The sequence below is a fragment of the Pochonia chlamydosporia genome (assembly GCF_001653235.2).
Source record: "Pochonia chlamydosporia 170 chromosome Unknown PCv3seq00009, whole genome shotgun sequence".
Lineage (NCBI taxonomy): Eukaryota > Fungi > Ascomycota > Sordariomycetes > Hypocreales > Clavicipitaceae > Pochonia > Pochonia chlamydosporia.
In genome coordinates, this window is record NW_019154044.1 from 88,410 (window position 1) to 113,275 (window position 24,866).

At 49.1% G+C, this 24,866-nt stretch overlaps 7 protein-coding genes across 7 annotated transcripts; 2 read left to right on the plus strand and 5 right to left on the minus strand.

Annotated features, from left to right (window-relative positions):
- Positions 1-203: 203 nt before the first annotated feature.
- Positions 204-3,797, minus strand: VFPPC_16773 (alpha/beta hydrolase; the record flags this gene model as incomplete). Its single annotated transcript, XM_018294526.1, has 3 exons — positions 204-1,315; positions 1,370-1,499; positions 2,511-3,797. 3 exons carry the CDS (start codon positions 3,795-3,797, stop codon positions 204-206), a joined length of 2,529 nt encoding a protein of 842 aa, XP_018138048.1.
- A 673-nt stretch (positions 3,798-4,470) lies between these two features.
- On the minus strand, positions 4,471-6,165 carry VFPPC_10575 (fungal zn(2)-Cys(6) binuclear cluster domain-containing protein; the record flags this gene model as incomplete). Its single annotated transcript, XM_018288917.1, has 2 exons — positions 4,471-5,753; positions 5,865-6,165. 2 exons carry the CDS (start codon positions 6,163-6,165, stop codon positions 4,471-4,473), a joined length of 1,584 nt encoding a protein of 527 aa, XP_018138049.1.
- A 1,659-nt stretch (positions 6,166-7,824) lies between these two features.
- VFPPC_10576 (EthD domain-containing protein) lies at positions 7,825-8,372 on the minus strand (the record flags this gene model as incomplete). Its single annotated transcript, XM_018288918.1, has 2 exons — positions 7,825-8,151; positions 8,217-8,372. The coding sequence occupies 2 exons, from the start codon at positions 8,370-8,372 to the stop codon at positions 7,825-7,827; spliced, it is 483 nt and encodes a 160-aa protein (XP_018138050.1).
- Positions 8,373-8,676: 304 nt separating this feature from the next.
- On the minus strand, positions 8,677-9,259 carry VFPPC_10577 (ethD domain-containing protein; the record flags this gene model as incomplete). The annotated part of the gene is made up of 2 exons (XM_018288919.1): positions 8,677-9,015; positions 9,107-9,259. The coding sequence occupies 2 exons, from the start codon at positions 9,257-9,259 to the stop codon at positions 8,677-8,679; spliced, it is 492 nt and encodes a 163-aa protein (XP_018138051.1).
- A 766-nt stretch (positions 9,260-10,025) lies between these two features.
- Positions 10,026-12,119, plus strand: VFPPC_10578 (efflux pump antibiotic resistance protein; the record flags this gene model as incomplete). Its single annotated transcript, XM_018288920.1, has 7 exons — positions 10,026-10,220; positions 10,283-10,312; positions 10,366-10,465; positions 10,522-10,568; positions 10,624-10,787; positions 10,843-10,964; positions 11,017-12,119. The coding sequence occupies 7 exons, from the start codon at positions 10,026-10,028 to the stop codon at positions 12,117-12,119; spliced, it is 1,761 nt and encodes a 586-aa protein (XP_018138052.1).
- A 1,534-nt stretch (positions 12,120-13,653) lies between these two features.
- VFPPC_10579 (polyketide synthase) lies at positions 13,654-21,564 on the minus strand (the record flags this gene model as incomplete). The annotated part of the gene is made up of 4 exons (XM_018288921.1): positions 13,654-14,802; positions 14,873-15,559; positions 15,622-20,895; positions 20,983-21,564. 4 exons carry the CDS (start codon positions 21,562-21,564, stop codon positions 13,654-13,656), a joined length of 7,692 nt encoding a protein of 2,563 aa, XP_018138053.1.
- Positions 21,565-22,930: 1,366 nt separating this feature from the next.
- VFPPC_10580 (hypothetical protein) lies at positions 22,931-24,589 on the plus strand (the record flags this gene model as incomplete). The annotated part of the gene is made up of 7 exons (XM_018288922.1): positions 22,931-23,165; positions 23,235-23,254; positions 23,325-23,432; positions 23,491-23,563; positions 23,644-23,956; positions 24,025-24,161; positions 24,228-24,589. The coding sequence occupies 7 exons, from the start codon at positions 22,931-22,933 to the stop codon at positions 24,587-24,589; spliced, it is 1,248 nt and encodes a 415-aa protein (XP_018138054.1).
- Between the last annotated feature and the right edge of the window lie 277 nt (positions 24,590-24,866).

The window sequence follows — 24,866 nt, forward strand, 5'->3', positions numbered from 1 at the left end:
CCGGAACCACGGAAGACGGATTGCGTCGATGAAGCCTCGCAACCGTAATGAATGATTGAAGCAGAAGCCTAAGGCACCGCCGAATGCCGGAGGTAGCTTCTAGGGAAAGGAATGAATTGTTGGTTATCCCAAAAAAGGACACAAGGTTTAGAATGACGCAAGTTTTTAGGGTATTCATGTAGTTTTCAAAACCAAATTCTTATTCAGAGTATGTTGAGTGAGATGAGTGTATTCCGCAGTTTTGTGATCCGTTCCATTAAAGTGCTCTCTTGAGAAGCCACGGTCTTTATAGCACTTGAGAGTAAGAGATTCGTCATGTCTTCTGTTGATCGGACTCGTTGTACGCCGTCATCATCGTGTGTTGAGGTGTCAAAGCCTGCTGCCTTGAGGATCTCGCCTATTCTAGAAAGAAGATTCCTCGCCAGCTGTAAAATGAGCACGATCTGAAGAGCAGATGAATGCGGCAGCGTGAAGGAGCCAACTTTGATTCCCGGGAGATTAACATAGTCTTCTCGAGCTGTGACAGAAGAGCGATCCAAGCATGCTTGCATGTTTCCGAATATGTTGTCATACACCACGACGAGACGAAGATAGCAGGAAAGAATAAGGAGACAAGAGCCTTCATCAATTTTGGACTCTTCTTCGGGTGGGGCTGTCGCATCGGGGGAGGAAGCCGCATCGGACCCGATCATAGAAGCCGTTTCCAAGAAGCGAGGGTACTGGGCGTTGAGGATGTCGATAAGTCGTTGCGACAGCTGAAAGGTACGATCGATGGCGAAATCCTTATCCTTCCAGCTGAGCGGTTGCGAAATGGAGGTAGGGGGCTTTGGCACGGTCGCGCCATGAGCAAACAATTCAACGTGGAGTTGGGACAATTGTCGAATGGTATCCAATATACACCGGCCCTTTGGTTTATCCTCACATGAGCCGTTAACTGTTGATGTGGCGGAGATGTCATTCCCAGTTGCTGGCTGTTGGCACGACAGCAATTCCCACTCGCGGTTGAAGACTTGCCGCCAGTTTGCTTCGGTGGCTGGGTCAATAACGCATTCGTTATTATTGCTGCTCCATTGCAAGTTGGGAGAGCCAGTCGTAATGGCAGTGCTCGCCCCGGTGGTCTGCTCAGAGTGAAGGTGGGCGTCAGAGGCTTCCTGTGATGCAGGCGATGAATAGATGGCTGGGGTAGTTCCTCCGAACTGAATCATTGATAAGCTCGGATCAAGGCTTAGATTATTCGAGGATATGACCTGATCTAGCAGGAGGCCATACTGATTGTGAGCATCCGAGCCGGCGGCAGAAGAAACAGCTATGCCATCTGGGTAGGGTGAAGTTAGAATGATGGTCTACAGGCAAATGCACGGCAACTTACCGTCGGTGTTTGGAGCAAGATCCATCATAGGTGGGTCCATTGTATCGCTCATGACGAGTGAATTTTGTATTTGTCGCTGCTTCTTCTGCTGAGCGTTGATCCTGCGGCCCGGCGTGCCCTCGCTGTCTGGCTGTGTCCTTCGGCAGCGTAACGACTGACTCCAGACACAAGTTGACTTTGCTTTGGCACAACGAACACAGGGAGCCTTGCCGGTGTGAATGCACCGTAGCTTCTGGCCATGGCAGCGATCACAGGCGTATCGCTGAGTGGAACCAGTCATCTTATGGACAGTTGAAGGGTGCGGGCTGGTGTTGTCGGCGATGTGTTGAGAACGAATGAGTGTAGCGTACTGTCACCGAAGCGGTGGCATTGCGCAAAAGCCCGCACGGATCAATCAGGACTTGAGGATTCAGTGTTCGGGACGTAGAACAGATGTTGAGGTTAACTCGTGAGGATAAGCGAGGCCACAAGACATTTGATGTGTCCGGTGCGTTGTGCTGATTAATTCACTCTTCCATGTTGGGCAGGGGAGCTACACCAGCTGGCCGCCAGCTGCCAGCCGCCCAGACCATACCAGACATTGCAGACTGTCCAGGCACCTCCACACTTTACACTTTACACTCAACACTCGACATCTACGAAATGCACCGGGCGTCGGCGTCCTCCACAACACTACGCACTATTGTGTAATCGTATAATCTTGAGCTTGTAATACTCTCACTCTGGGCTAATCGGCGGGTCAGAGTGTGTATTTCCAGTAGGTCCCTGCGATACCCCCATCTCTGGATGGGATGTCCGGAACTACTCGTGCTTAGTCTGCCCTCACATGCAACATCTCCAGACTCCTCTCGTCCAGGAGCTCCAAGAAAATAAAACGGCCCCCACGCGCAGATGCACCAATGCAATGATGACCACCGAATGCCGAGCCAATTTGACCCTTGCGGAGCAGGCGGTTCTTCACCTGCAGCATTAGTGCCATGACGCCATCCCCCAAATGAATACCAAGACGGTTCACCAGGCACCAGCTATCTTGGTGGAACAGGAAGATGGAGAGCCAATTTTTATTTTATTTTCCGATATCTCATAACGGTAAGGGCCATTCGGCCGAGCCACCAGACTACACGCTGTGGCCATTGCTTACCAGCGGGCTCCTCTTCACACCAAACTTCTCATCCAGGTACGCAAACGTCCGCTGCATGGAATAAGCAAATGCCCCAATCTTGGCCTGCAGCCCACCAAATACAACATCTTTCGCGATCCATTCTTCCTTTTGATCCTCGGGCAAATGGACCAGCGTCTTCAGCACCTTGCGAGTCGTCGTCTCGGGGTCAAAGTAGAATGAGGAGCCAGCACCTGTCACAAGCACTGGACACTTGACCGAGTGCAGGAGCTCGCTGCCGTCCTTGTTCTTCAGAGTATAGTCGAGCATGCGCTTGATGACCTCCGCATCGCTGTTGCGCCCCATGGCCCATCTCATGTGCTGGAACTCCCATCGAGTCTGAAACGTCCAGCCGGATATGAGACCGATGATACGATCGAACACCCCGTTGCTCACGTATCCACCGCTGAACAGGGACCACAGCCACCCCGGCATGCGGCCCTGAGCAAAGCTTTCCATAGAATAGAAACCGTCGACGCTGATGCAGGCATGGATTCGAGGGTCCACGGCCCCGCGCAGAGCATAGTAGCCACCCATTGACGCGCCAGTGATTCCAATGTGGTCTAGGTCGAGGTTTGCTTCAGGGTGGTCTTTGGCAAACTGCCACAGATGGTCCAACACACGCCCGACGACGACTTCCCAGTCCGGCCGCATGGGTAGTTTGTCTCGGCGGAGAACGATGCCTTGGCCTGGGCCGTCAAACGTAAGCACGGCATATCCCAGGCTTGGCCCGGTTGACGCATTGATGAAATATATTTCCTCCTGTGTTGAATCACCACCCCCAGTGTTGATAAGGATGGGCGTCTTTTGTCCGTTGGGCAGCCGTTTCGACTCGGCAGGTAGGTACAAATAGCCAGGCAGCTTAACCTTATCCTCATAGGGAATGTCGAGGAAGTGAACTTGGCCGTCGAGATATTTCACGCCCTTGCGGAAGTCGTTGATGGCTCGCTCAATCGTGGGCAGCACCCGCTTGTCGTGTCCGATGGCGCCCTCGTTGAGCATAAACTGTGCCGCCCGCAGGTAATTGGAGGCTCTGAGATACGCTCTTCGTGCGGAAATCTTGTCACCGGTAGCTTCTGCTTCGTGAGCAATCTGCTCTGCCTTGGTGCCAACCTCGAGCCAAGCCGAATACCAGCTGTTGGGGTCCTGGTCTTTGATCTTGCTGGCTGTGTCCAGAATTTCTGCAATCTCGCCGCCCTCAAAGGGCGTCATGGCGAGCAGCCGCAAAAACTCAAACTGGAGGAAGGGGGATTTGAAGAATTGAATCATGGTGACGGTTGGGTCAACTTTAACTTTTTTGTTTTTTCCTTGCTGTCTCTAGAGTATCGTGTCAACAAGAATATTATAGAGGCCACAGCCTACGTCCTGATAATTTGAACACGATTACAATGGTTACAACGACTATAAATTGCCTTTCCATGATTGAATTCGCCCACCATCGGACTCTCTATCTGCTCCGATGTGAAGTCTCTCAGTTGATCTCCTGCGTAAATGCAACGCCGATCTGACCATCGGACAATCGGTGTTCGGTGGCGGCCAACATCAGCCGACATTGCCCGTCTTGTCAAGAGCAAAAACTAGTAGGCATCTTTTCCTCTAGTGGACTCGAGCCGAGAAGGTACGGTAGTTGGCATTGCTTACACATCCCAAGAATGGTTTTACATGATCCACGAGAGAAGGCTAATTCTCTGTGACAAAGCCAATTCACCATCCTCGCACATTCAGCGAGGCTTGACGTATAATTAAAAATAGTACCATGCACAGCCACTTCATTTATTAGTGTCCTCATATTGAATAGGAGCCAAACCAAGTTGGTTATATACGTCTATTCTACTCGGGTGATGTAGTGATTCAAATACAAAAGCTTTTCCACAAATGGCATCTGCCGCCAACCATCCCACGCTCAGCTATTGAATGGAGTTCCAATGTTCTAGTCTAACTTCTATCGTGAATTCAACGCCCGTTTCAACTCCCTCAAGATGCTCATTGCCTCCCCTTGACGCTTTTGCACAGATTTGAGCAACACCTCAGAAACATCGTCCGCATTCCCATCCTCGGCAACCCCATAGAAAGCATCATACCGTTCTCTGGGAGGAAGCGGCGGCGACGACTCCACCGCTGAGTCTCGCTGGCGTCGACGGCGATTTAAATGCTGCATCGCAACATATGTATTCTGTAACAGCTGCTCCGCTAGCTGGATGACTAGCAAAGCGTGCAGCGAGGAAGGGTTCTGAAGGGAAAAGTCGCCTATTCTGAGTGTCGGAAACCGCGGTAACTGCGCGCTGCTGAGAGAGTCGGAGTTGTAGACCGGACTGGGGTGGTGATGGGCTGAGGAGGATGTTGAGGGCCGTGATGGGAGCAACCCGAGGCAAGTATGTAGGCGGCGAAAGATGGTGGAGTATATGTCAAGAAGACGGAGGTACGAGGAAAACATGAGCAACAAGGTGCCGTGGTCTGGGGATTCGGCACCTGATCCTTGCAGGGAATCGTGCTCTATGCCAGACGTGTGCTGGTTGTTGAGAATCTCAAGTAGCTCCATGGTGATGTTGAAGGTCTGGTCAACTCCCATGACCCGATTTGATAGGAGTATGTAGTCAGTGTCGTTATCTGTATAGGGTCTGTAGCTTGGAGAGCGAGAACTCGCTATGTCTGATCCTCTAGAAGATATATTGGCAGCGTGCTGGTATAACTTGATGTTGATCTCGGACAGTTTGCGGACCCAAAGATCGTGACGTGACAATCTGGTATTGACCCCTGAGGCGGACTGATGATGCGAGTGACGATGGGGTGTGCTTGCATCCATCAGTGATGCGCGAAGGCTGGACGACTTGTGGTCTTTGCTAAGCACCGACTGCGATCGTTGCCGTGAGCCATAACTCAGTTGAGTAGGTTGCAAGAGCCAAGGCACCGCGGCGGATGAAGGATCATAGTTTGGCGTCATCCACCCAGAGGTGTCGCCTTGTTGCGAAGTTGTCTGAGAGCCACAAGCATCCAAGTGAGCTGCTACTGCAATAGAATCCACATATGTTGTATCTGGACCCGCAATGGCGCTATTTGCCGAGGAAAGACTCACTGGCCTTGTTACATTGGCGGTGTCCAAGGGCCTAATGGCTGCCAGATTGTCCAAATGAGGCTGGAGATGATACCCAAACCTGTCTTCATCCGTCGTAGACCAATCCATAGACCCCAGATCAAATTGCATCACATCTTCTATGCTAGGACATCCTGTATAAAGAAGCCAGTAATATGTCAACATCAATGCTCACCAAAAACAAAAACAACCAGTTCCTATTTAGTCTTGGTGGTTACTGTGAATGTGGAGTGGTGAGGTCGTACCGTCTGATTCTGCTGCTGAATGCAGGTTTTGTGCCACGGCTGAGCTTGATCCAGCAATAGAAATACTCTCTCGTGGACTTGCAATTTTGTTTACAGTAGGAGTCGAAGGCACGGATTGGCTGCCGTCTTCATTGTCTGCCGCTGGTACTGGCCGTGATTTTCGAGCACGTAAAGACGGACTGAAGACGCAGTTGGCTCTGGCCTTGAGGCACCGAACACAACTATTGACGCCGTTTCTTTTGCACCGTAGTTTATGATCATGACATCGGTCGCAGGCTCGTCGGTATTGGTTTTCTTCCATGGCGGCCATCTGGGAGAATAGGTTATGGCTCTGGGATCCTCGGGCTGTTGATTCTCGGCAACAGTGCAAGACAACAAAAATGCGCGGCAAAAGGATATTGACACAAATGAGATAGTTCCCTTATGTATGTATACATGGAACACCTACTGCCTTGGACCAGGCTTTTGCGAAGACAGCACCCTCTGCGGAAAAATCGCGGAGCTGTTTCGCGAATCACCACACTTGGAGGCCCTTGTCTTGGCAACACTTCTTGTTAGACTCGTTTAGGGGAGCTCTTTCGAAGAGGCAGGCATATTGCACTTGCCCGACGCAGTCATTTCTGGACAACGGATACCTCTGCTGCTCCAAACTGATTATAGAGATTGAGGTATCAGCCAGCAAGGATCGGCGATACCTGCGATACGATAACCGAGTAGGTGACTAACCTCACCTGTTCCCTACCTTTCCTATACCAATCTGGGCTTCATCCTGAGTACGATACCTGGTCAGCATCTGTGCCGTCCCTGTGGAGCAGGTTCCATGTGCGAACGACTCTAGGCAGCCAACGTCGTTACATCCAGTCCACAAAATAATATGTCAACGGAGCTTTGATTACGCCGATTCGCATAAGATTTCTTTGCCAGACCTGAAAGTCTGGGCGGGAGGGGGGTTGCAGTTGATTGTGCCACCGTTTTATGGCGTCCCTCTCCCATTCCCCTAACTGACGTAAGGCTCTGCAAATGCATTCCTCCGCAGTGCCCTGGAACCCCTATTGGCACTATCCCTGTAGTCGAATTTTGGATAGTTCAAACGCGGCGAGCTTCTTGGCAATGACAGTTGTACGGATCTACAGCCTGTGGCCATGGGCCTCAATCCTTGAGAAACTGCCTCTGCGAGTCTTACTGTAGTTAAGGTGATGGAAGGGGAAAGACCTCGAGTTTGCTTTCCAAGGTGTCGAACATTCTAATTGGTGGCATCCTAGGATAACATTCCGTAGCGTCTCTCGGTCCTGCAGAGCCATTACCGTCTATGGACTTTGTCCAGGGTGAAGAGCGCCACGATGTCACGGAGGATAAAGGTCATGCTAAGCTGTTAAGCCACGACGCTAAGCGGCCCCTAAATAACGCCATTGCCGCAGATCTGATGTCTTTGAGGGGGCCGTAATCTGAACGGCTACTTGCGGAGACCGGAGGACTTCAAGCCATTGGAAAGACGAGAAAGTCAACCATGTGCGCCACCAGCATATTGCTACAGTGGGGATGCCTTGCCACCCAGTTTTAGAAACTGTCGCCTTTTGAGCTTGGTAGTACCTATCTGCCGTCCGGCTGGCAAGGGAATCAGTACCCAGGTTATAAAGACAAGCCCTTGCAGGGAAGTAAGGCTTGCGGCACTACAGTATGAAAACCTGGCAAGTTCGTTTCAACCCTTTTGGGTCAGGCTTGGCATTGTGGAAATCGCAGGAACCCACGTTCATGACACATGGGACGATATTGAACGTTCAGTTGCCAGTGGTAGATGGTGATGTAGCAGGAGAAATACCGTTGATACGCGGTAAAATTGCACTAATAAGATCATGTCTGTAAATCCTCAAATTGGTAGCCTACTCTAACCAGCAACTACACTAACCAAGTCGAGCAGCAATACAGCCAAGTGTTGTAGCTGTAGTATAATTGCCCAAACTCAGTCAAACTTCTCTCCAGAGAAGTCTCCCACCACACCAAATCCAGCATATGTGGGTTTCCCGTCAGCGCCCACATGGACAACATGCCCGTCCTGCACATACGCCTCAACCCATCCCAAGGTTGCAACAATGTTCTCTCCACTGACAAACGGTCCTTCCTCTTCCTGCAGGGCCTTGAACTCAGGGTCCTCCAGAACGGCTGTAAGCTGGCTGAGTGAGCGCAGGTAGAATTCCACCTGCACGTCGTGGTTGTCGACGATCCACTTGCCTCCAAGGTGTTTATTCAGTTCCTTGGCAGTGGACTGGGCGCTTTGCGAACTAAAGAACTACATGGGACGCTCTCATTAGACGCTAAACATGCACTTGGAGCTCTTGGAACAACTCATCATACCATCCCATAAGCCTCGATGCCATGTCGGGCGTGGATTTTGGCCGCTCTGGCGCAGTGATCCTCTGTTGCCCAGCGATGAAACTCTGCCTCGGAAATCTCCCGATTCCTGTAGTGGGCGACGGCGATACGGATGAGGCGTTGGGTGGTGGGGGGCATTTTTGTCTCTGGTTCACGGGCTTTTTGATCCTTTGTAGCTGGATAGTTGATGAAATGTCATTGACTTGTTACTTCAGTCTGAGAGGTTGGCTCAATGAGACCTGGCAATGAACATGGCGTCAATTTGTTAGTGATATATACCACCAGTAGAGCAAAGACACCCGTCCTAACAAAGCAACAGAAACATCTCAACTGCCTCACCGGACCGAAATTCCGATTGATGATTTCTCTATCAAAACTTCGGAGCCGGATCCTGGCCGATGACCATGTCGGTGCATCCGGCGTCCACCATCATCACGTCTGCTTAAGCGAGTGCCTTCCGCAATTCTCCCCCATCACGCACAAAATCTGCGTAAGCTGGACTATAGACAGGGGTCCCGTCATCCAGGACATTTACCAACTTGCCATCCTCAATGTACGCCTCCACCCACCCCAAACTGACCACTACATGGCCTCGGCTTAGATAGGGCTCCTCCAAATGGTGAAAGGTTGCGAATTCCGGATCCGAAGCAATGGATCGCAGGGTAGCCAGGTCACGGACGTACAGCTCGACGGTCAGATCGTGGCGTTGAATCTCCCAATCCGCCCCCAACGCGTTCCGAAAGTCTTCGACGGCGCCGCGAGTGAGTTCCGTGTTGTAAATCTTGAATAAGCAAGAGTCAGAGTCGGAGTCAAATGTCGAGATGGGGAATACAAATCATCTAAGCTGAGATGGCCCCATTTCCATGTCCTACCTGATAGTACTGCAACACGCCGTGCTTGGCATGAAGCGTCGCTGCTTGCTTCGCGTGAAGCTTGGTTCCGAAATAATGGCAACTCTCCTCCGAGCAAGTCTCTTTCCGAAAATGGGCGAGGCTGAATCGCAAGACACGTTGCTTCTGCGTCATTCTGTCCGTGGTCGCTTTGATGGTCTCGGGGGTGGCGAGCAATCAAGCAGTAAGCACCCCCATTTTTGAGCCACGTTATTTATGTCACGATCCTTGACTGTTCTCATCGTGTTAGTCTCGGTGGTGTATGTATCTGCCTGCCGGGGGACGTCAACCAGCCGGGGCGAAGAAAATGACGCCGTTGCCGAAGGCGAATGCCGTTTCCTAACCCTGACTGCTCCGGAGATTGTGCGAGATCCAAAACGTGGCGTTCATGAACTGGGCCACTACTAGAAGATAACTCGCTTTGTCTATGCCCGAAATAAGGTGGGCCTTGTATCCTTCTTGGTTCTCTTTTTGGCAAATTTCGGCGATGTGTAAGCTGCTTATTGTATGTGCCGGCGATCGGCGATTCGGCGACACACGATCAAGCCACGCCTTAACTAAGCCCTTGCACCCACGCCTCACGTCGCCGAATATTATCAAGAAGGATATACGCTTGGTTATGTAATACGTCCAGCTTGTGATGTTCGGCATCACAGCTTTTCTTTGTAAAGTAGAATTACTTACCCATGATTGGTAAGGAAATCGGTAGATGAATCACGTAACCTCGGAAACATCTGTGCCGTGAGCTGTGTCATCTCCGTGTGCTTGACATGTTCATGTTGAGCGCTGCAATGCAACACTTTGACCGTTTTTAAACGTTTTATATCATTTGACATCGAACTCTGTACTTTACAATCTGCCAACAAACATCTAGATCTTAACCAGCAATACAGTGCCTACTATGGCGACCGATTCAACCACTCCAACCGAGTCGAGCCTGGACATTCCCAAGGAGCTGCCTCCTGGGGATGTTTCAACGGCAGTAAACAATGACGTATCAACCGAGGATGCTGACCAGCCAGCAGAAGAAAATGGGGCTGGCGAAGGGCACGGCTTGAGCAGCGCACAAGTCTTCCTGCTCGTCCTGTCCCTTGGTGTAAGTCATCATGGTTGCGACCAACATCAAATTTACGGTGTGGCTGACTTCACAAACCCCAGATTTCAACGTTCATTGCGGCCATTGAACAGGTAATTTTTCTCTCCCTTTTCATCAAATGTATCGCAGCGACTAATCTGCTCAGACCATCATTTCGACCGCCGCACCTTCGATTTCCAAAGCTTTCAATGCGACCGAACTAGAATTTACATGGATAGGAACTGCGTATTTGCTACCAGCTGCTGGTAAATTCTTCGCTCCTCTAAACAATGAAAACAACTTGGGCTGATATCGTGGACAGCTGCTACGCCACCATGGGGGAAAATTAGTGACATCTTCGGGCGCAAGGTAGGCGAGAATTAAATGTGCAATGGTTGCCAAAACTCACACTGACACTCGTTAGCCAATTCTCATGCTCGCTATCATTGTCTTTTGGATTGGGTCTCTTATCGGCGCACTGGCAACCAACCTCGATATGTTGATCGCTGGCCGTGTCATTCAAGGCACAGGTGGAGGTGGTATTCTAGGTCTCTCGGCTACAGTAATTGGAGACGTATTCAGCCCAGCGTAGGTTGCCAAGTCCTTGCTGTTTATTTCTAATCCAGCTAATCACTGCATTTAGCACTCGAAGCAAATACTACGGCATTCTGGGAGTTGTTTGGGGTTTGGCTTGTGGTTTGGGTCCTATTGTTGGCGGCGCATTCTCCGAGTTTGTCAACTGGAGGTGGTGCTTCTGGATCAACCGTAAGTCTTTGCACATATATGATGAGTCAAATTTTCACTAATTCCTATGTAGTTCCTATCGCGGGTCTAGCTGGCATCTTTGTCTTCTTCTTCCTCAAAGTCGAGACGCCCAAGACTCCCATCGTTGAAGGCCTGCTGGCTATGGACTGGCTGGGAACAATTGCAGTCGTTGGCGCCACCGTCATGTTCCTCCTCGGTTTGGGATACGGCGGAATAGCATACCCCTGGAGCTCTCCCATTGTCATTTGTCTCATTGTGTTTGGAATTGTGACATTTGGCATCTATGCGGTCATCGAGGGAAAAGTCGCCAAGTACCCAGTCACGCCGCTGAGACTCTTCAAGTCCACATCCAACGTCGCAACGTTTGGAATCGCCTACTGCCACGGCGCGGTATACATTGCCGACTTTTACTATCTCCCTCTTTACTTTCAAACGGTTCTAGGTGCCAGCCCAATCATGTCTGGTGTCTACCTATTGCCCGTCGCCATCACACTTTCGGTAACGTCAACCATAACCGGAATGTACATCAGCAAAACGGGCCGTTATCGACCCCCCATCTACGTTGGACTCGCTTTCCTAATCCTCGGTCATGGCTTGTACACCAACCTTCAGCCATACGCCTCTTGGTCACGAATCATCATCTTCCAGATCATATCTGGTATTGGCCTCGGTCCGGTCTTCCAGGCTCCCATCATTGCTATTTTCAGCTTGACCAAGCCCGCTGATATTGCAAGTGCCGCTGCGACTGTCTTCTTTGCCCGTGACATTGCCACAGCCATGTCCATCGTTTTCGGCGGCGTCATCTTCCAAAACCGCATTGCTGCGCAAGCCGACCAACTCTACGCCGTTCTTCCTGAGGACTTGGCAAAGATTCTCAGTGCTGGCGGCTCCACCACTTCTGGAGACATCATTCATTCTCTCTCGCCAAAGCAAAAGGATGTAGTGATTGGGGTCTACAACACCGCCTTGCAAGGAGAATGGATCTTTTACACGGCACTGAGCGGCGTTGCTCTTCTCCTGAGTGTTTTGATCAGTAAGCAGGTTCTATCTCGCGAGCACAAGGTCAACAAGGTTGGTCTGGAAGCACAGGAAGCGTCTAGATTGGAAGAGCTTCAAAAAGATGAGGAGAAGAAGAATGGGCAATCTGCAGCATAGAGTAGCATTGTTTGTTGTTCAAACATGCGCAACCAGTCTGTGAAGTCTATTAACCCAGAGCGACAGTGGAGTGGTTTGATCATTTTGACGTCGATTTCGGCGTTGTTGATGCATTAGCAGTTATTCCCAAATAGAACATAAAAAAGCAGCAGTAGGTTAAATATGCATATAGCTAATATACCAAGAGAAAGATTTATAAATAAAAATGCGCAAGATTGTGTGCATGTTAGCTAACTGCTATAGGTACCCCCTAGATAGTTACTTATATAATAGTTCTATGCTTAGCTGCGTGCTCCTTGCGGTCGTAGTTGCGAATGCTCCCTTTTCCCACTTTAAGCAAAGTAGAATATACTATATGCTTATTTCTACATAACCTCTAAAGATAACTCTATCTAGAACCTAGTCTATATTACCTTATTATTTTGTTGGCCCAAAACGAACACACCTAAGAGCTTAGAGTAGCCCGCGAAATACCGCACTTACACGCAGCTTGTTAGCAATTTAGTCTAGATTATTACTTCCCTTTAGTCTAAATAGTTAGAATCCTTCTAATTGCCTAGATTAAATGGTATTTAATCTTTAATTGCTTTAGTCTTCCCAAAAGACTTTAGCAGTATTATTTGGTGGTGCACCTTTACGAGGTATAGCCTGTAGCAAAGAAAGGTACCCTTAGTTAATAAGGGATTTAGTAAATAAGCATTAGATGCACCAAGTAAATAGCTCTAGTTAAGAAAAATTGCGGTTAAGTCTGTTAATTAAATGTCTGGCTAAAGGGGAAAGAACTTCCCTTTTATCTGTGTGCTAGCTATAAGATTAAATAAAAACACTAAGTCCCTTTTTCCTATCCCCTTATTAGGCCCCTAAGTGTGAGCAATTCCGCCCACATAATATAGACCTATATTGTTCTTAACTATGCTCTGGTGACCACTTAATCGGCGTATTCTACTTTAACCTTTCCCATAGAGCAGCATTTTACCTTGTTTTGCCAACAGAGCTAGTTACGGATTTAATTAATTCAAGCCACAGTAGCTACTTAAAGTGCCCGCCTTGTTTTATTTTCTGGCTATAGCGGGATTTTTCCCAAGCTACTTTATTGTTCTTAGCTTGTTAATTAACTTGTGATTATCTTATAGGGTTAAGCAATCGTCTAAATAGCTCCACCTTAACATTAAGGCTATAGCTTGTTAGACCTAGAGGTAAATACTTCACCATTAACGCTAGAATTATATTAAGGTAATAAATTCCCCTTATGTGTCTAAGCCAAAGAGACTTAATAACCATTTAAAGAGGTGAGAGCTCTAGGCCTTACTTGCAGCTGTTCATCCATTTTCTGCTGATAGCGATACCAGGGTGATGTGGATACTGGTCACCCAAACGTCCTATACTCTATACACAGTAGGTATCTATAGTTTGGCTTAATGTAATGCCTTCCACTGGGTTCTGCCACAGTTCCCTTTTTTTATGTCTTCTAGCCGCACAACTCTACTGAGTTAACCGTGCGCACAACCTCGTTGATCTAAGAACTCTGTGGCGACTACTCCGCGACTCTGGCAATCAGTTCCGCGACATTTCTAATTGAGACATTATTCCCCATAATATCGAAGACGGCAACATCGGCTTTGAAGTCCCTCCGGAACCAGTGTCTTAGCTCAACCGCCATGAGAGAGTCAACGCCATAATCCGATAGTGGATTTCGAGCATCGATTTCGTCACTCGTAATACACAAAGCGTGTGCCAACTTGTCGATAATTGCGCCCATCGCCACCGCAGCTCGATCAGTAGGCGACGTAGCCTGCTGGAATAGTAATGCAGTCTGGTCATTAGCTCCGTTGCGCTGATTTCGCTGCTGTCCTTCCTTGGTAATTCTGGGAAACCCGCTGTAAAACGGTCGCCCGTCGATATGAGGGGGAAGAACGGTGTCGATATGTGTATCTGAAGGAGTCGCACCACCCACAAGGACCTGGGTATGTGTTTCTTTCCCGGTGAGGGTTAAAGGATCGCAGTAGTAGTCCATGACAGCAAGAATGTCTCTTTCATAAACTGCCTTGGCATCGCGATATTTGTCAGAACTGACCTGGAAGTCTTCATGATCGACCATAGCTCCAACGTTCCGTATTAATCCAAGGTTAATACTCATGGCCTTGCCACCCATGGAGGAGCGATGACGGGCGATGGAATCCTGACCTGCGCAAGCGGCAGCGTAGTTACTCTGACCTATGGCTCCGTAAATGCTGGCGGCAGACGACAGGAGAATGAAAAAGTCCAAGTCTGCGGGTAGCTGTTGATGAAGATTCCAAGACGAGGCTACCTTGGATTGGATTGAAATTTTCCATTGCGAGTGCGTCATGTTATAGAACATTGCGTCTTGAAGAGCCATTGCAGCATTGATACAGCCCCTTATAGGAGGCATGTCCTTACATGCCTGCAGGAGGGCTGCAAGCTGATCACTGGAGCTGACATCGCAGCAAGATGTAATGAGAGTCACGCCTTTTTGTTCGAGACGAGCAACAAATTCCGCAACGGCCTGTGATTTTACTCCTGAGCGTGACGGGATAACAAAATATCTTGCCCCTTTCTGAACCATCCAGGAGAGAATGGACCGACCAATCCCGCCTAAGCCACCCACTATTACATAGGTAGCTTGACTGGGAAAGCGCCAAGTAGATCTTTTAGTTATGTATTTCTAACAGCTATGGTCAGTATATTAAGTCTCGAAAAATAAGCTTGCAGAGTGCCATCGCCGGAGTACTTACAGAAATTTTGTCATTCGGTTCCAGGGTGATGACAGTACGTCCAGTATTCTTGCCGCTCTGGATAAACCTAAACGCCTTCTCTGCCTCTGCGACAGGGAAAAGATGCACAGGCTTCGGGTACTGGCCAATATTGCTCTCAAACAACATGGCAAGACAGGTTCGCATCAGATCTTTCGTGCCTTGAGGATCACGAGCTGCCATGTGCACCAAATCCACAGCAGCAAAGGTAACGTTCCTAGCAAAATGAGCCATTGGGAGAGAAGAGTTGGAGCCAATATCCGCCTTGCCAATTTCAATGAATCTTCCAAAAGGGGCAATGCAGGCCCACGATGCTTTGAGTTTGTCTCCAGACAGTGAGTTCAAAACCACATCCACACCACGGCCGCCCGTCTCCCGCATAATACCCTTTTGGAAGGACGTATCACGACTATAAAAGATATTGCTGGCCGGTATTCCAAACTCATCCACTAACAGCTGTTTCTTTTCATCGAACCCTACCGTTGCAAATATCTCGGCACCAACCTGCTGGGCAACGCAAATGGCCATTTGCCCTGTGCTACCTGCAGCGGCGTGGATGAGAACTTTGTCGCCCCTCTTTAACCTGGCTAGGTTGATCAACCCGTGATAGGCTGTCATGAGGGGATTCAGTGCGGCGACAGACCTGGCGAAGGACATGTCGTCGGGGATCTTGAACACCATGTCAACAGGCACTTGAACTACTGTCTGCTCGCTATGGCAGCACCACAAACGCGATCGCCTGGCTGGAGCTCGGAAACTTTGGAACCGACTCGTGATACGACTCCAGAAAGCTCCCAGCCCATTCCACTGGTGTCGCTGGCGTCTCCATAACGACTAAGCGCAATCATTACATCACGGAAAGACACAGGCCAAGCTCGGCACTCGATCTCTACCGCCTCTGGATCAAGCTTATCTGGTAGCTGTGCCTCGGCGAGTCTAAGGGTATCAAGCATGCCAGGAGTTCCCACAGACAGAACAGTAGGAGGATCATGTCTCAAGATCTGATCCTTCTGTAGCGTGGGATAAATCCGCAATCGTCTATCGTCATCCTGATCGGCGGCGTAGATTAGTCGCTCTACGCTTAGAAGGCCATCTTGGATGAAGAACTCGTTTTCCAGTGAAGCGAGGCCATCTTGAAAACATATCCGGAGCACGTTTCGTATATGAGCTTCAGCGGCATCAACGGTTAGTAAAGTTCGCTGACCAGCCATGAGACTGACAAGCTCCTTTGTTGGCTCCTCGTACCGCATGGAGCGAAGGAAGCCCAAAGCCATATGAGGTCTTGGGTCTCCTGCATCCTCTTCGACTAAAAGATCAGGGAGTGCTACCCATAGTAGATTTTGTGCCTTTGAAATCAGAGTTCGCAGGGCATCGAACTCTTGCTCGGAAATTGCTAGCAGAAATGATTTCCCCACATCAAGAAGCGAGATGATCACGTCATCATGTTGCCAGGTATTCTCGTGCACTTGATTCAGCTGTACAACTCTCGTATTTTGTCCTTGTTCTTGGAGTAGGCTAGCAGCTAGTGTTGTCTGCAAATCCGGCGCATTGGTGTCGACGACGAGAATTAGAGAGCCTTGGTTCCGGACGGCGGGTTGGATAGGCATCTCTGCTGAAGTCTCCTTCTCTACTGCGGTAGTAATCATGAGACAAACTCCTTCTCCGTCTTCCCAACTTGCTTCTACTCCAGTGAAGCCAGTATCTCTCGCCAATCTATCCCATGTTTCTTTCGGCACAAGTGGTCCATCTTTCCGCCAGTCTTCCGTAGATAGCCACCAGCCAGGCAGGGAGCCAAAGCTTACAAGAGCCTTGGCAAGGTTAACCTGCGTGATTTCCAGATTAACAAAGTATCCACCGGGTTTCAAGAGTGCCCTGACGTTACTGATGGATACCTCTAGGCGAGACGTCGCATGGAGAACGGAGCCTGCAAGAATTATGTCGTATGAACCTGTCTCGAAGCCCTGAGTTTCAGGAGACTTTTCAATGTCAAGCTTTTGGAAGACGATCCTGTCTGCAACTTGCGCAAAAGTAGTCCGAGCCGCCTCAAAAAAGGCTGGAGAGATATCTGTGTAGATGTACTCTGCGAAGTGAATGGACCCCGTGGACTTTTCGAGGTCCCGCAATATTGACAAAACAGATGTTGTTAGACCACCAGTGCCGGACCCAATCTCAAGGATACGCAGACCGGGCTTCTCGTGAGACGCTAGATCTAGGAAGTTGCGCAGACGATCGTCGGCTAGTTTGCTGAATAGCAGAGGATAAGACCGGTTGGCGACCTCAGATGACGTTAGAAGCTCCAAGGGTTCCGTCTCATTTCGAAGCAGACTCTCCAAGTGACGACCAGCTTCTGCGTAGAGATCCCAGCCGGGATTGAATTCGACGCATCTTGCTAGTTCTTGCCGAATCTCTTCTTTGTCATGCTGTCTTCCATCTCTATATCTACTTTTAAGCGCTTGGATGAATGTTTTGAGATGATTCGGCAAGGTAGAAGTGTCGAAGTTTAAGCTTGAGAGGCAGCCAAGAGCGTCTTCAGCAGAGTGGCGTAGAGCGGTCTCGAGTCTATTAGACCATTGCTGCTCGATATCAGTTAGTGAGATGGGTCGTGGCGCACACAGCCTTTGCAAGTCATGTCCTTCAAGTTGGCTTAAGAGCGGCTTTCTGTCAATGTTGTATATAAGGTTAGGTCCCTGGTTATCACGCAGACCATCATCATCAAGCGATACACACGCCATGACAACACGCTCCGCAGACAACAAGAGAGTATCTTCCTCATCACAGACAAAAATGTTCCCTTCCAAGCCCGCTGTCTTGTTGGAGTGAATTTTAGAGGTCGCCCGTACTGAACCATGTCCTTGTTTCCACCGTTTTGTAGACAGCCAAAGGTTGTAAACATCTCGAGGCACAAATGTCGCTGCCGAGTCAGACATGCCCTTCGATACCTGCGCAAGTGTAACGTGCATCATCGCATCTAGAGGTGCTGGGTGCACCGGACTAGCATCCCCGGCGTCCAGCATTAAATCGTGAGCAATACATGCTTGTGAGATGTGTTGGCCATCCCAACGAATGTCTCGTAGGATGCTGAAAGACGGACCATATGCCATGCCGTGATCACGTAGGGATTGGTAGAAGGTTTTGTAGTCGATTTTCTTGTCACAACAGTTGGCAGCTTCATGCTGCAGCTTCAAATATTTATCCGTCTCCGCTTGATGCTCTTTACCGCCATCGACTTGAGTCACCCCCTGCTCATATTGTACCTGGATCGTGGCTTGAAAGCATTCAGTCCAACTGTCTCCGTCGTGAGCGAAGATGGAACTTTCAAAGAAGGCTATCTCCTTTTCAAAAGTCTCCTGTCTCGGTCGCAAAGACAATAATATCTCAACTGGCGTTTTGGCATTCTCGGGGATAGGAATCGGTCGGAGAAAGTGAGCTTCTGGGAAGAGAAAGGCTGAGATAGACTTTGCGACCTTGTTGGACTCGATCAAGTGCTTTACCCCTTCCATAGCCATCACTAGCATTCCCGTACCCGGACAGATAGTCTTAGTGCTAATAACATGATCCTCTAGCCATGGCATAGTGTCCAAGCTGAGCCAATTGCGGAACGATGGCCGGAGGTTATTCCAGTCGTGAGATCGTTTACCAAGCATAACGCCCTTAGCAACAGGACGAAACCTCATACCCTTGTCTAGCCTTGAATTATGCCAGTATCTTCTTGATAGATCAAATGGATACTTTGGGCAATCCACCAACGGAGGCGGGCATTTGTCGCCATGGTGGCCGTTGCCTTCTTCGATGGACACTGGATAGCCAATGCAGAAGAGATTGCCCAACAGCTCGAGGAAGGTAATCAGTGATGGCTTTGACCGTTGAAGAACAGAGTGATATCGTAATACTCCCTCAGGTTTCGTACTCTTGCCCTTGGCATTCACACCCACATCAGCCAAATGTTGCAGAGTGTCCTGTATGGGTCGTCGTAGCGCGGAATGCGGCCCAATTTCCAAAATATCAGTAATCCTTTCAAAACCGACGCCTAAGTTCTCTCTACTGTCCAAGCTCTGCAGTGCGTCGGCAAATTGAACCGGCGATAGCAGGTTGTCAACCCAATATTGGGCCGTTGCAAGCATCGAAACCTTGGTTATCAACCGTCTGGTCACCGATGATATCATTGAACCACGGCTCAGTTTCGTGCCGGATTCTAGCCCACCAAGGAGCTCGTGGTACTCTGAAGCAGCTGCTTTCATTGCAGGAGAGTGGTACGCAACGCCAGTGTTGATCTTTTGAGCGAAAATCTCGTCCTGGTCTAATCGTTGCTTGAGTTGATCAATGTCTTTTTCGTCGCCTGATAATGTGCAATTGGAAATGCTGTTAATACAGGCTAGATGAACTGATACTACCATCTTGTCGCCACCAACTTTGTAGAGATAGCTCCTTACCTCATCTCTGGGCAGGTTAACTGACATCATGGCCCCAGGCCTGGCGGCGACAGAGTCCTTCAGCTTTTTGGCAACTATTCCTCGATAATACGCGACTTTACATGCCGATTCTAGTGACAGCGCACCAATAGCATATGCTGCAGCAATTTCTCCCGAGGAGTGCCCAAGAACTGCAGAGGGAGCCACGCAAACACTTTTGAGAAGCTCTACTAAAGCAATTTGAAGGGCTGTGCAAAGGGGCTGACTAAACTGAGGCGAATGGATCTTATTCTCATCACGCATCACATCAAGCACCGACCATGTAGACCCAAAGGAAGCAAAGACACTGTCGACGCGCTGCAAAGTGTCGGCGAAGATCTTGTATTGTAAGAGTTCCAGACCCATGGCGGCGTATTGAGCTCCTTGACCAGTGAATGCGAATGCAATGACTGGCGCGTAGTTTGCTGACCTGACGGGTTTTGCTTTGGGCAGCGGCACTAATCCTTCTCCTGAAGCGATTTGGTCGGCGCTAAGAAGTGTAAAAGACCTCCATGGCAGGCGGCTTCGCCGATTAGAGAGAGTGTATGCTAGTTGGTTGAGTTTTCGAGATGAGCCGCGGATCTTGTTTTGCAGGTACGGCTCGTAGACTATGGTTAAACGATCTATAGCACCGGAGTCTGCACCAGACCAGACCATCAGGAGTGGACTAGAGCCTGACAAGGTACGAGCTGCGTCTGGACTTGTCCGGGATACGCCATTACTCAAGGTAGTTGAAGGCTGTTGCTCGGGATGCTCACTTGACGAATAAGTCGTGCCGTTTATAGCTACGGCAGTCGAATCATCCGGAAGCATTGTGCAGTTGTGATATCCCGTCAACCCCTTGTTGAGGAGATAATGATGGGCGTCATCAAGGATAATGTGCGCATTGGAACCTCCCAGGCTAAATGAATTAACTGAGGCACGCCGAACGCCTGCTGTGGGCCAAGGGACGCAGGCTTTCGGCACCTTGATGTTGAAGAATTCGGCATCAATAGAAGAATTCATGTCCTCAAAGAGCGCCTGAGGGGGAATCACCCCCTTTTCCAGAGCCAGAATAGCCCTGATAGTACCAGCAAGGCCACTGCCAGCTTCAACATGTCCAATATTCCCTTTGATTGACCCCAAGTAGAGAGGATCTTGAGGCGAGCGATGGGTCCGGAATACCCGACCTATGGCCTTTGCTTCGATCGGATCTCCGGTGGGCGTACCGGTGCCGTGGGCCTCGAGATACCGTGTATCTTGGAGTCCTAATCCCGCCTTTTGATAAACATGACGGATCAACTTCTCCTGGGCTTCAGCACTAGGCTGTGTGAGACTAGGCGTCCGGCCGTCTTGGTTAGCTCCTGTTGCCCGTATAACGGCACGGATAACATTGCCATCTCGCAATGCATCTGCCATGGGCTTTACTATCATGGCTAGAATACCCTCTCCACGCGCGTAACCGTTGGCCCTGTGGTCAAACGTGTAGCAAAGTCCATCAGGGGACAGAAAATTCAGATTGGACAACAGAGTTGCCGCATCTGGGTTGAGCATCAAATTGGAACCCAACACAACAGCCTATGTTGCATGCAATTGTTAGCCTCCACCCCGTCAAAGAGTCTTTTTCTTCTATAGTAAGGGGTTTACTCGTGGAATTGCGCTTACCGCCGATGCATCACCGCTCTGCATAGACTTGCACGCATAATCCAAAGCTGTGAGGCTGCTGGAGCATGCAGTGTTGATATGTAGACAAGGACCGGCCAGATTGAAGTACCAACTAATCTTGCCTACTAAGACGGACGCTTCAGTACCGGTTAGTACCAGACGCGGCGCCGAGTCCACGTCCTTGGTGAGCATGCGACTATAGTCATCTGAGCACGCGCCAAAGACAGCCGTACGTGATCCTTTGACAGATTCAATCGGTATACCGGCGTTCTCAAAAGCATGATACACCGTTTGCAGTGCCCATCGCTGTTGGGGATCCATCACCGCTGCCTCTTGGGGGTTAATGGAGAAGAATGGAGCGTCAAAGGAGGCAAGGTCGCCATTGCAAAAGTGAGCACCTTGAGTGTGAATCGTTGCAGTCTTCTTGGATCCTCCATCATGGTAGGTATCAATAGTAGCACGATCTTCTGGCCACTTGGTCATGAGATTCTTGCCATTCTCCAGGACTTCCCAGAGGCTTGACTCGTCCACGGCATCCTGAGCTAATTTGAACGCGAACCCTACGATTGCAAATGGCTCCATGATGTTGGAGGGGATGATTGATGGAGGTGGATAAGAATGACTGTAGTTCTAGAGAGTGCCAGATATGGAAGGCGCGTAAGGGATGTTGTGGTAGTGATGGGAAGTCGAGTAGGCGAAAATGGACAATTAAAGAAGGAGTAGACGCTAGAATGCAGCTGTAACTACCTAGGTAGATAAAAACGTAACTCATTAGTTGGGTATCCTAACATTCTCTGCCCAATGTACATATTATGTCGTTTCCAGCACGCCTCACTTTGGGTTGTGAGTATAAGATCTGACAACTCACCTAACAGATCTTACTCTATCACAGTTACACTGCCTATTATTTGCAGTCACTCTAACACTCGAAAATCTTGTATAAACTCCACTAGCTTGTATATGGTCGTTCTCCTCAGCCACTAAATGCAGCAATATTAAGACGTGACATTTGACTCACAATATTCTTCAGTTACTTGCAAAAGCAAAAACACATTCATCCCGCCTCACAAACTCTTTACTTGCTCCATCGTGCCAAGGTTTTTTGAGCCTGGCAAGGGTGACATCTTCTTAGCCCCCACCGATACGGCCCCCAAAACACTTATCTAGACCTTTTTCTATCACCATCGCTTCGGATGCATCCAACATGGCTGATGGTGTCTCCACAAGGTTGCATGCATCCCTAGAGTTACGTACGAACTAGGAGGGCAACATGAACATGCGTGTTGTCTGCATAGCCACGGCACGAATGCTGATGCTGTCCCGTCCCCATCCCCCTGCTCCCGTTTTCGTAAGGAGTAAGACGGCAGAGTTGAGAAACTTCGCTAGATACTCAGGTTACAAAGGCGTCTAAGTGGATATATTCTCCGTTTAAGATGCAATCCCGCACCAGGGGTATGAGCAGGGCGGATCACGATGCGAAATTTCTAACCGCCCACTCCACTTGTCATGCGAGGACGGTGTCTGCAGGCGTTGCCACCTCATAATAGCGCATAAGGCTCTAGAAGCATGTAACTACATCCGCATCCGGGTATGGGATGCAATGTGACGGCACATAGTAGTGTGTGTGCCTAAAGATACTTGCCGACGGTTCATCCGCTTACCACCCATTACCAATTTCGCATCCTCTCTGCTTCATTTCGTATTGTGGTGGTGCCATGATGCCCGTGGTTAGTCTTGGAAGCGAAATAATCTGTATGAAGTAAGGTAGTTCATATCCGCACCGGGTAATATAATCCCATCTTGGTGTCAACATGAGATTTGAAGTCTGCCGGACGCTTATGTGTCGACTGGTTCTACCATTTACGTTCAGTACTCTTGTTTTTGTTTTGGTTTTCGCTAAGATTGAACACTGTTGAAAGCCGATCTCATACAACTCGTTACGGCAATCATGTCAGATCGCCTCAAAAAATTCCCCGACCTCCCGCCGCGGGTGCAGCAGCAAATCCTCAATGGTCCAGCAATGGCTCCTCCACCAGGCGTAGCGCCGAACCTCAACAATCCATCAAATCACAACACTACGGGGATAGTCTTTGGTGCAATTTGTGTTGCCGTTGCTTCCATCGCCTTCATGCTTCGTCTTCACTGCCAAATTAGGGTATTGAGGAAATGGAGGGTGTGTGACTGTACGTTTCGTCATCAATAACTGCTGATTGTCTTTGTGTACATTACTAATAATGCTTACAATACCACAGCTCTCGGTTTACTGGCTTTTGTATGTAATACTCCGCTCTTACCTCTGTCACCATGCGTACTACTCGCAGTTCCTAACGCTCAGATTATAGTTGGGGTATATTGGTGCGGCTGCGAGCTACTTCATCTGCATACATTATGGTGGGTTTTTGGTACACCAATGGGATGTTCGGTTCAAGGAATTTCAAGTTGTCCTCCAGGTGAGATAGTATACCATGTGGCATTCTGCACTTTGTATTCTGAGCTTACTGAGAACAGGCCGCCTTGTCCATAACGGTATCTTACGGTGTTCTGACATTATTTGCCAAAGTCGCCATTTTGCTCGAATGGAGTAAGTGAAGACGGCCATAGGTCAAACCCGGCCGTCTCCTCCAAGCCTTTGGCAAACTCCCAGCTAACGTATTATTACAGATCGCATCTTCAATCCAAATGGTGTCCGAAACGGTTTCTTCTGGGCTAGTAACATCGTCCTTGTCGTCAATATTCTTCTCTATACGAGTCTCACTATTGCTGCACTGTTCTCTTGTTGGCCAGTCCATTCTCTCTGGGAGCCGTGGGTTGACGGGCACTGCATCAACAAACGGGCTTTGGATCTGTGCTCCGCATATTTTAACCTCGTTGCTGATCTCTTCATTCTTTTGTTACCTCAGAAAGTAATTTGGACATTGCAAATGTCGCGAGAGAGAAAAATTGGCATTTCAGCCATTTTCTCGGTTGGTATTATGTTTGTCTTCCTGATAGCCCACCTCGGTGCTTTTGGTCGAATGCTTGACTAACAAGGATATTTGCCAGAACTTGCCTCTGTGCTGTTGGTCGTATAATTCTTATTCACCCCCTGAAGTATGCTGGGGACGGAGATACAATATTTCAGATCTCAAAAATATTCCTTCTGAGTATAGCAGAGGGAACATTTGTTATTCTCATTTTCTGTACGTTCTTGAATAACTTGAATAACAAGCTGGGTGAAGCAAACTGTTCTAACGCCAGTGCCTCAGGTATGCCTGCCATCCCAAAGGGCTTCACAGAGAGCTTGATTGGACGCGGCGTCATGTATTCGCTACGTTCAATCACATCCATCAACTTTTCCAGAAAGTTTTCGAGAAAGGGTAGCAATGGATCCTCTACGCCGTTTGAAAATTCGAAACGCTATGATTCTAAGGTCGGTGAGGGTTTTGACACCGGCTCAGAAGTTCATTTGGATGAATTAGAAAGCCAGAGGTTACCGGAGAGAACACATGGGCACAATCGAGGTGTTATTGTCCGTCGTGTCGACATTGAATCACATCACGAGTTGGCAAATGCTGGGTCTCAACTCTCGCTTGTCTCCAAACAACATCCATGGGAGATCGCGCGCTGATTAGATTCATTGTTATTAATACACCCGGAAAAGTGATGTTTTTGTGTCTAAGGTGAAAGGCTGCTTGGATGATCTAGTAGATAGGTATTGAGAACTAGTTATCCTACTACTTGTCGTCAAGAGCATCATTCGTGTCTCAGTTTGGAAGTCGCCGTTTTGACAGCGTGACGGACAGACGTAGCAAAATTTTAAGCATCGCCCAACACGAAAACGCATTGAAAGTTCCCTGTCTTCGTGCTAGCTACCACCAGGTTTCATGTGCCAGAGCGAGGGGCCT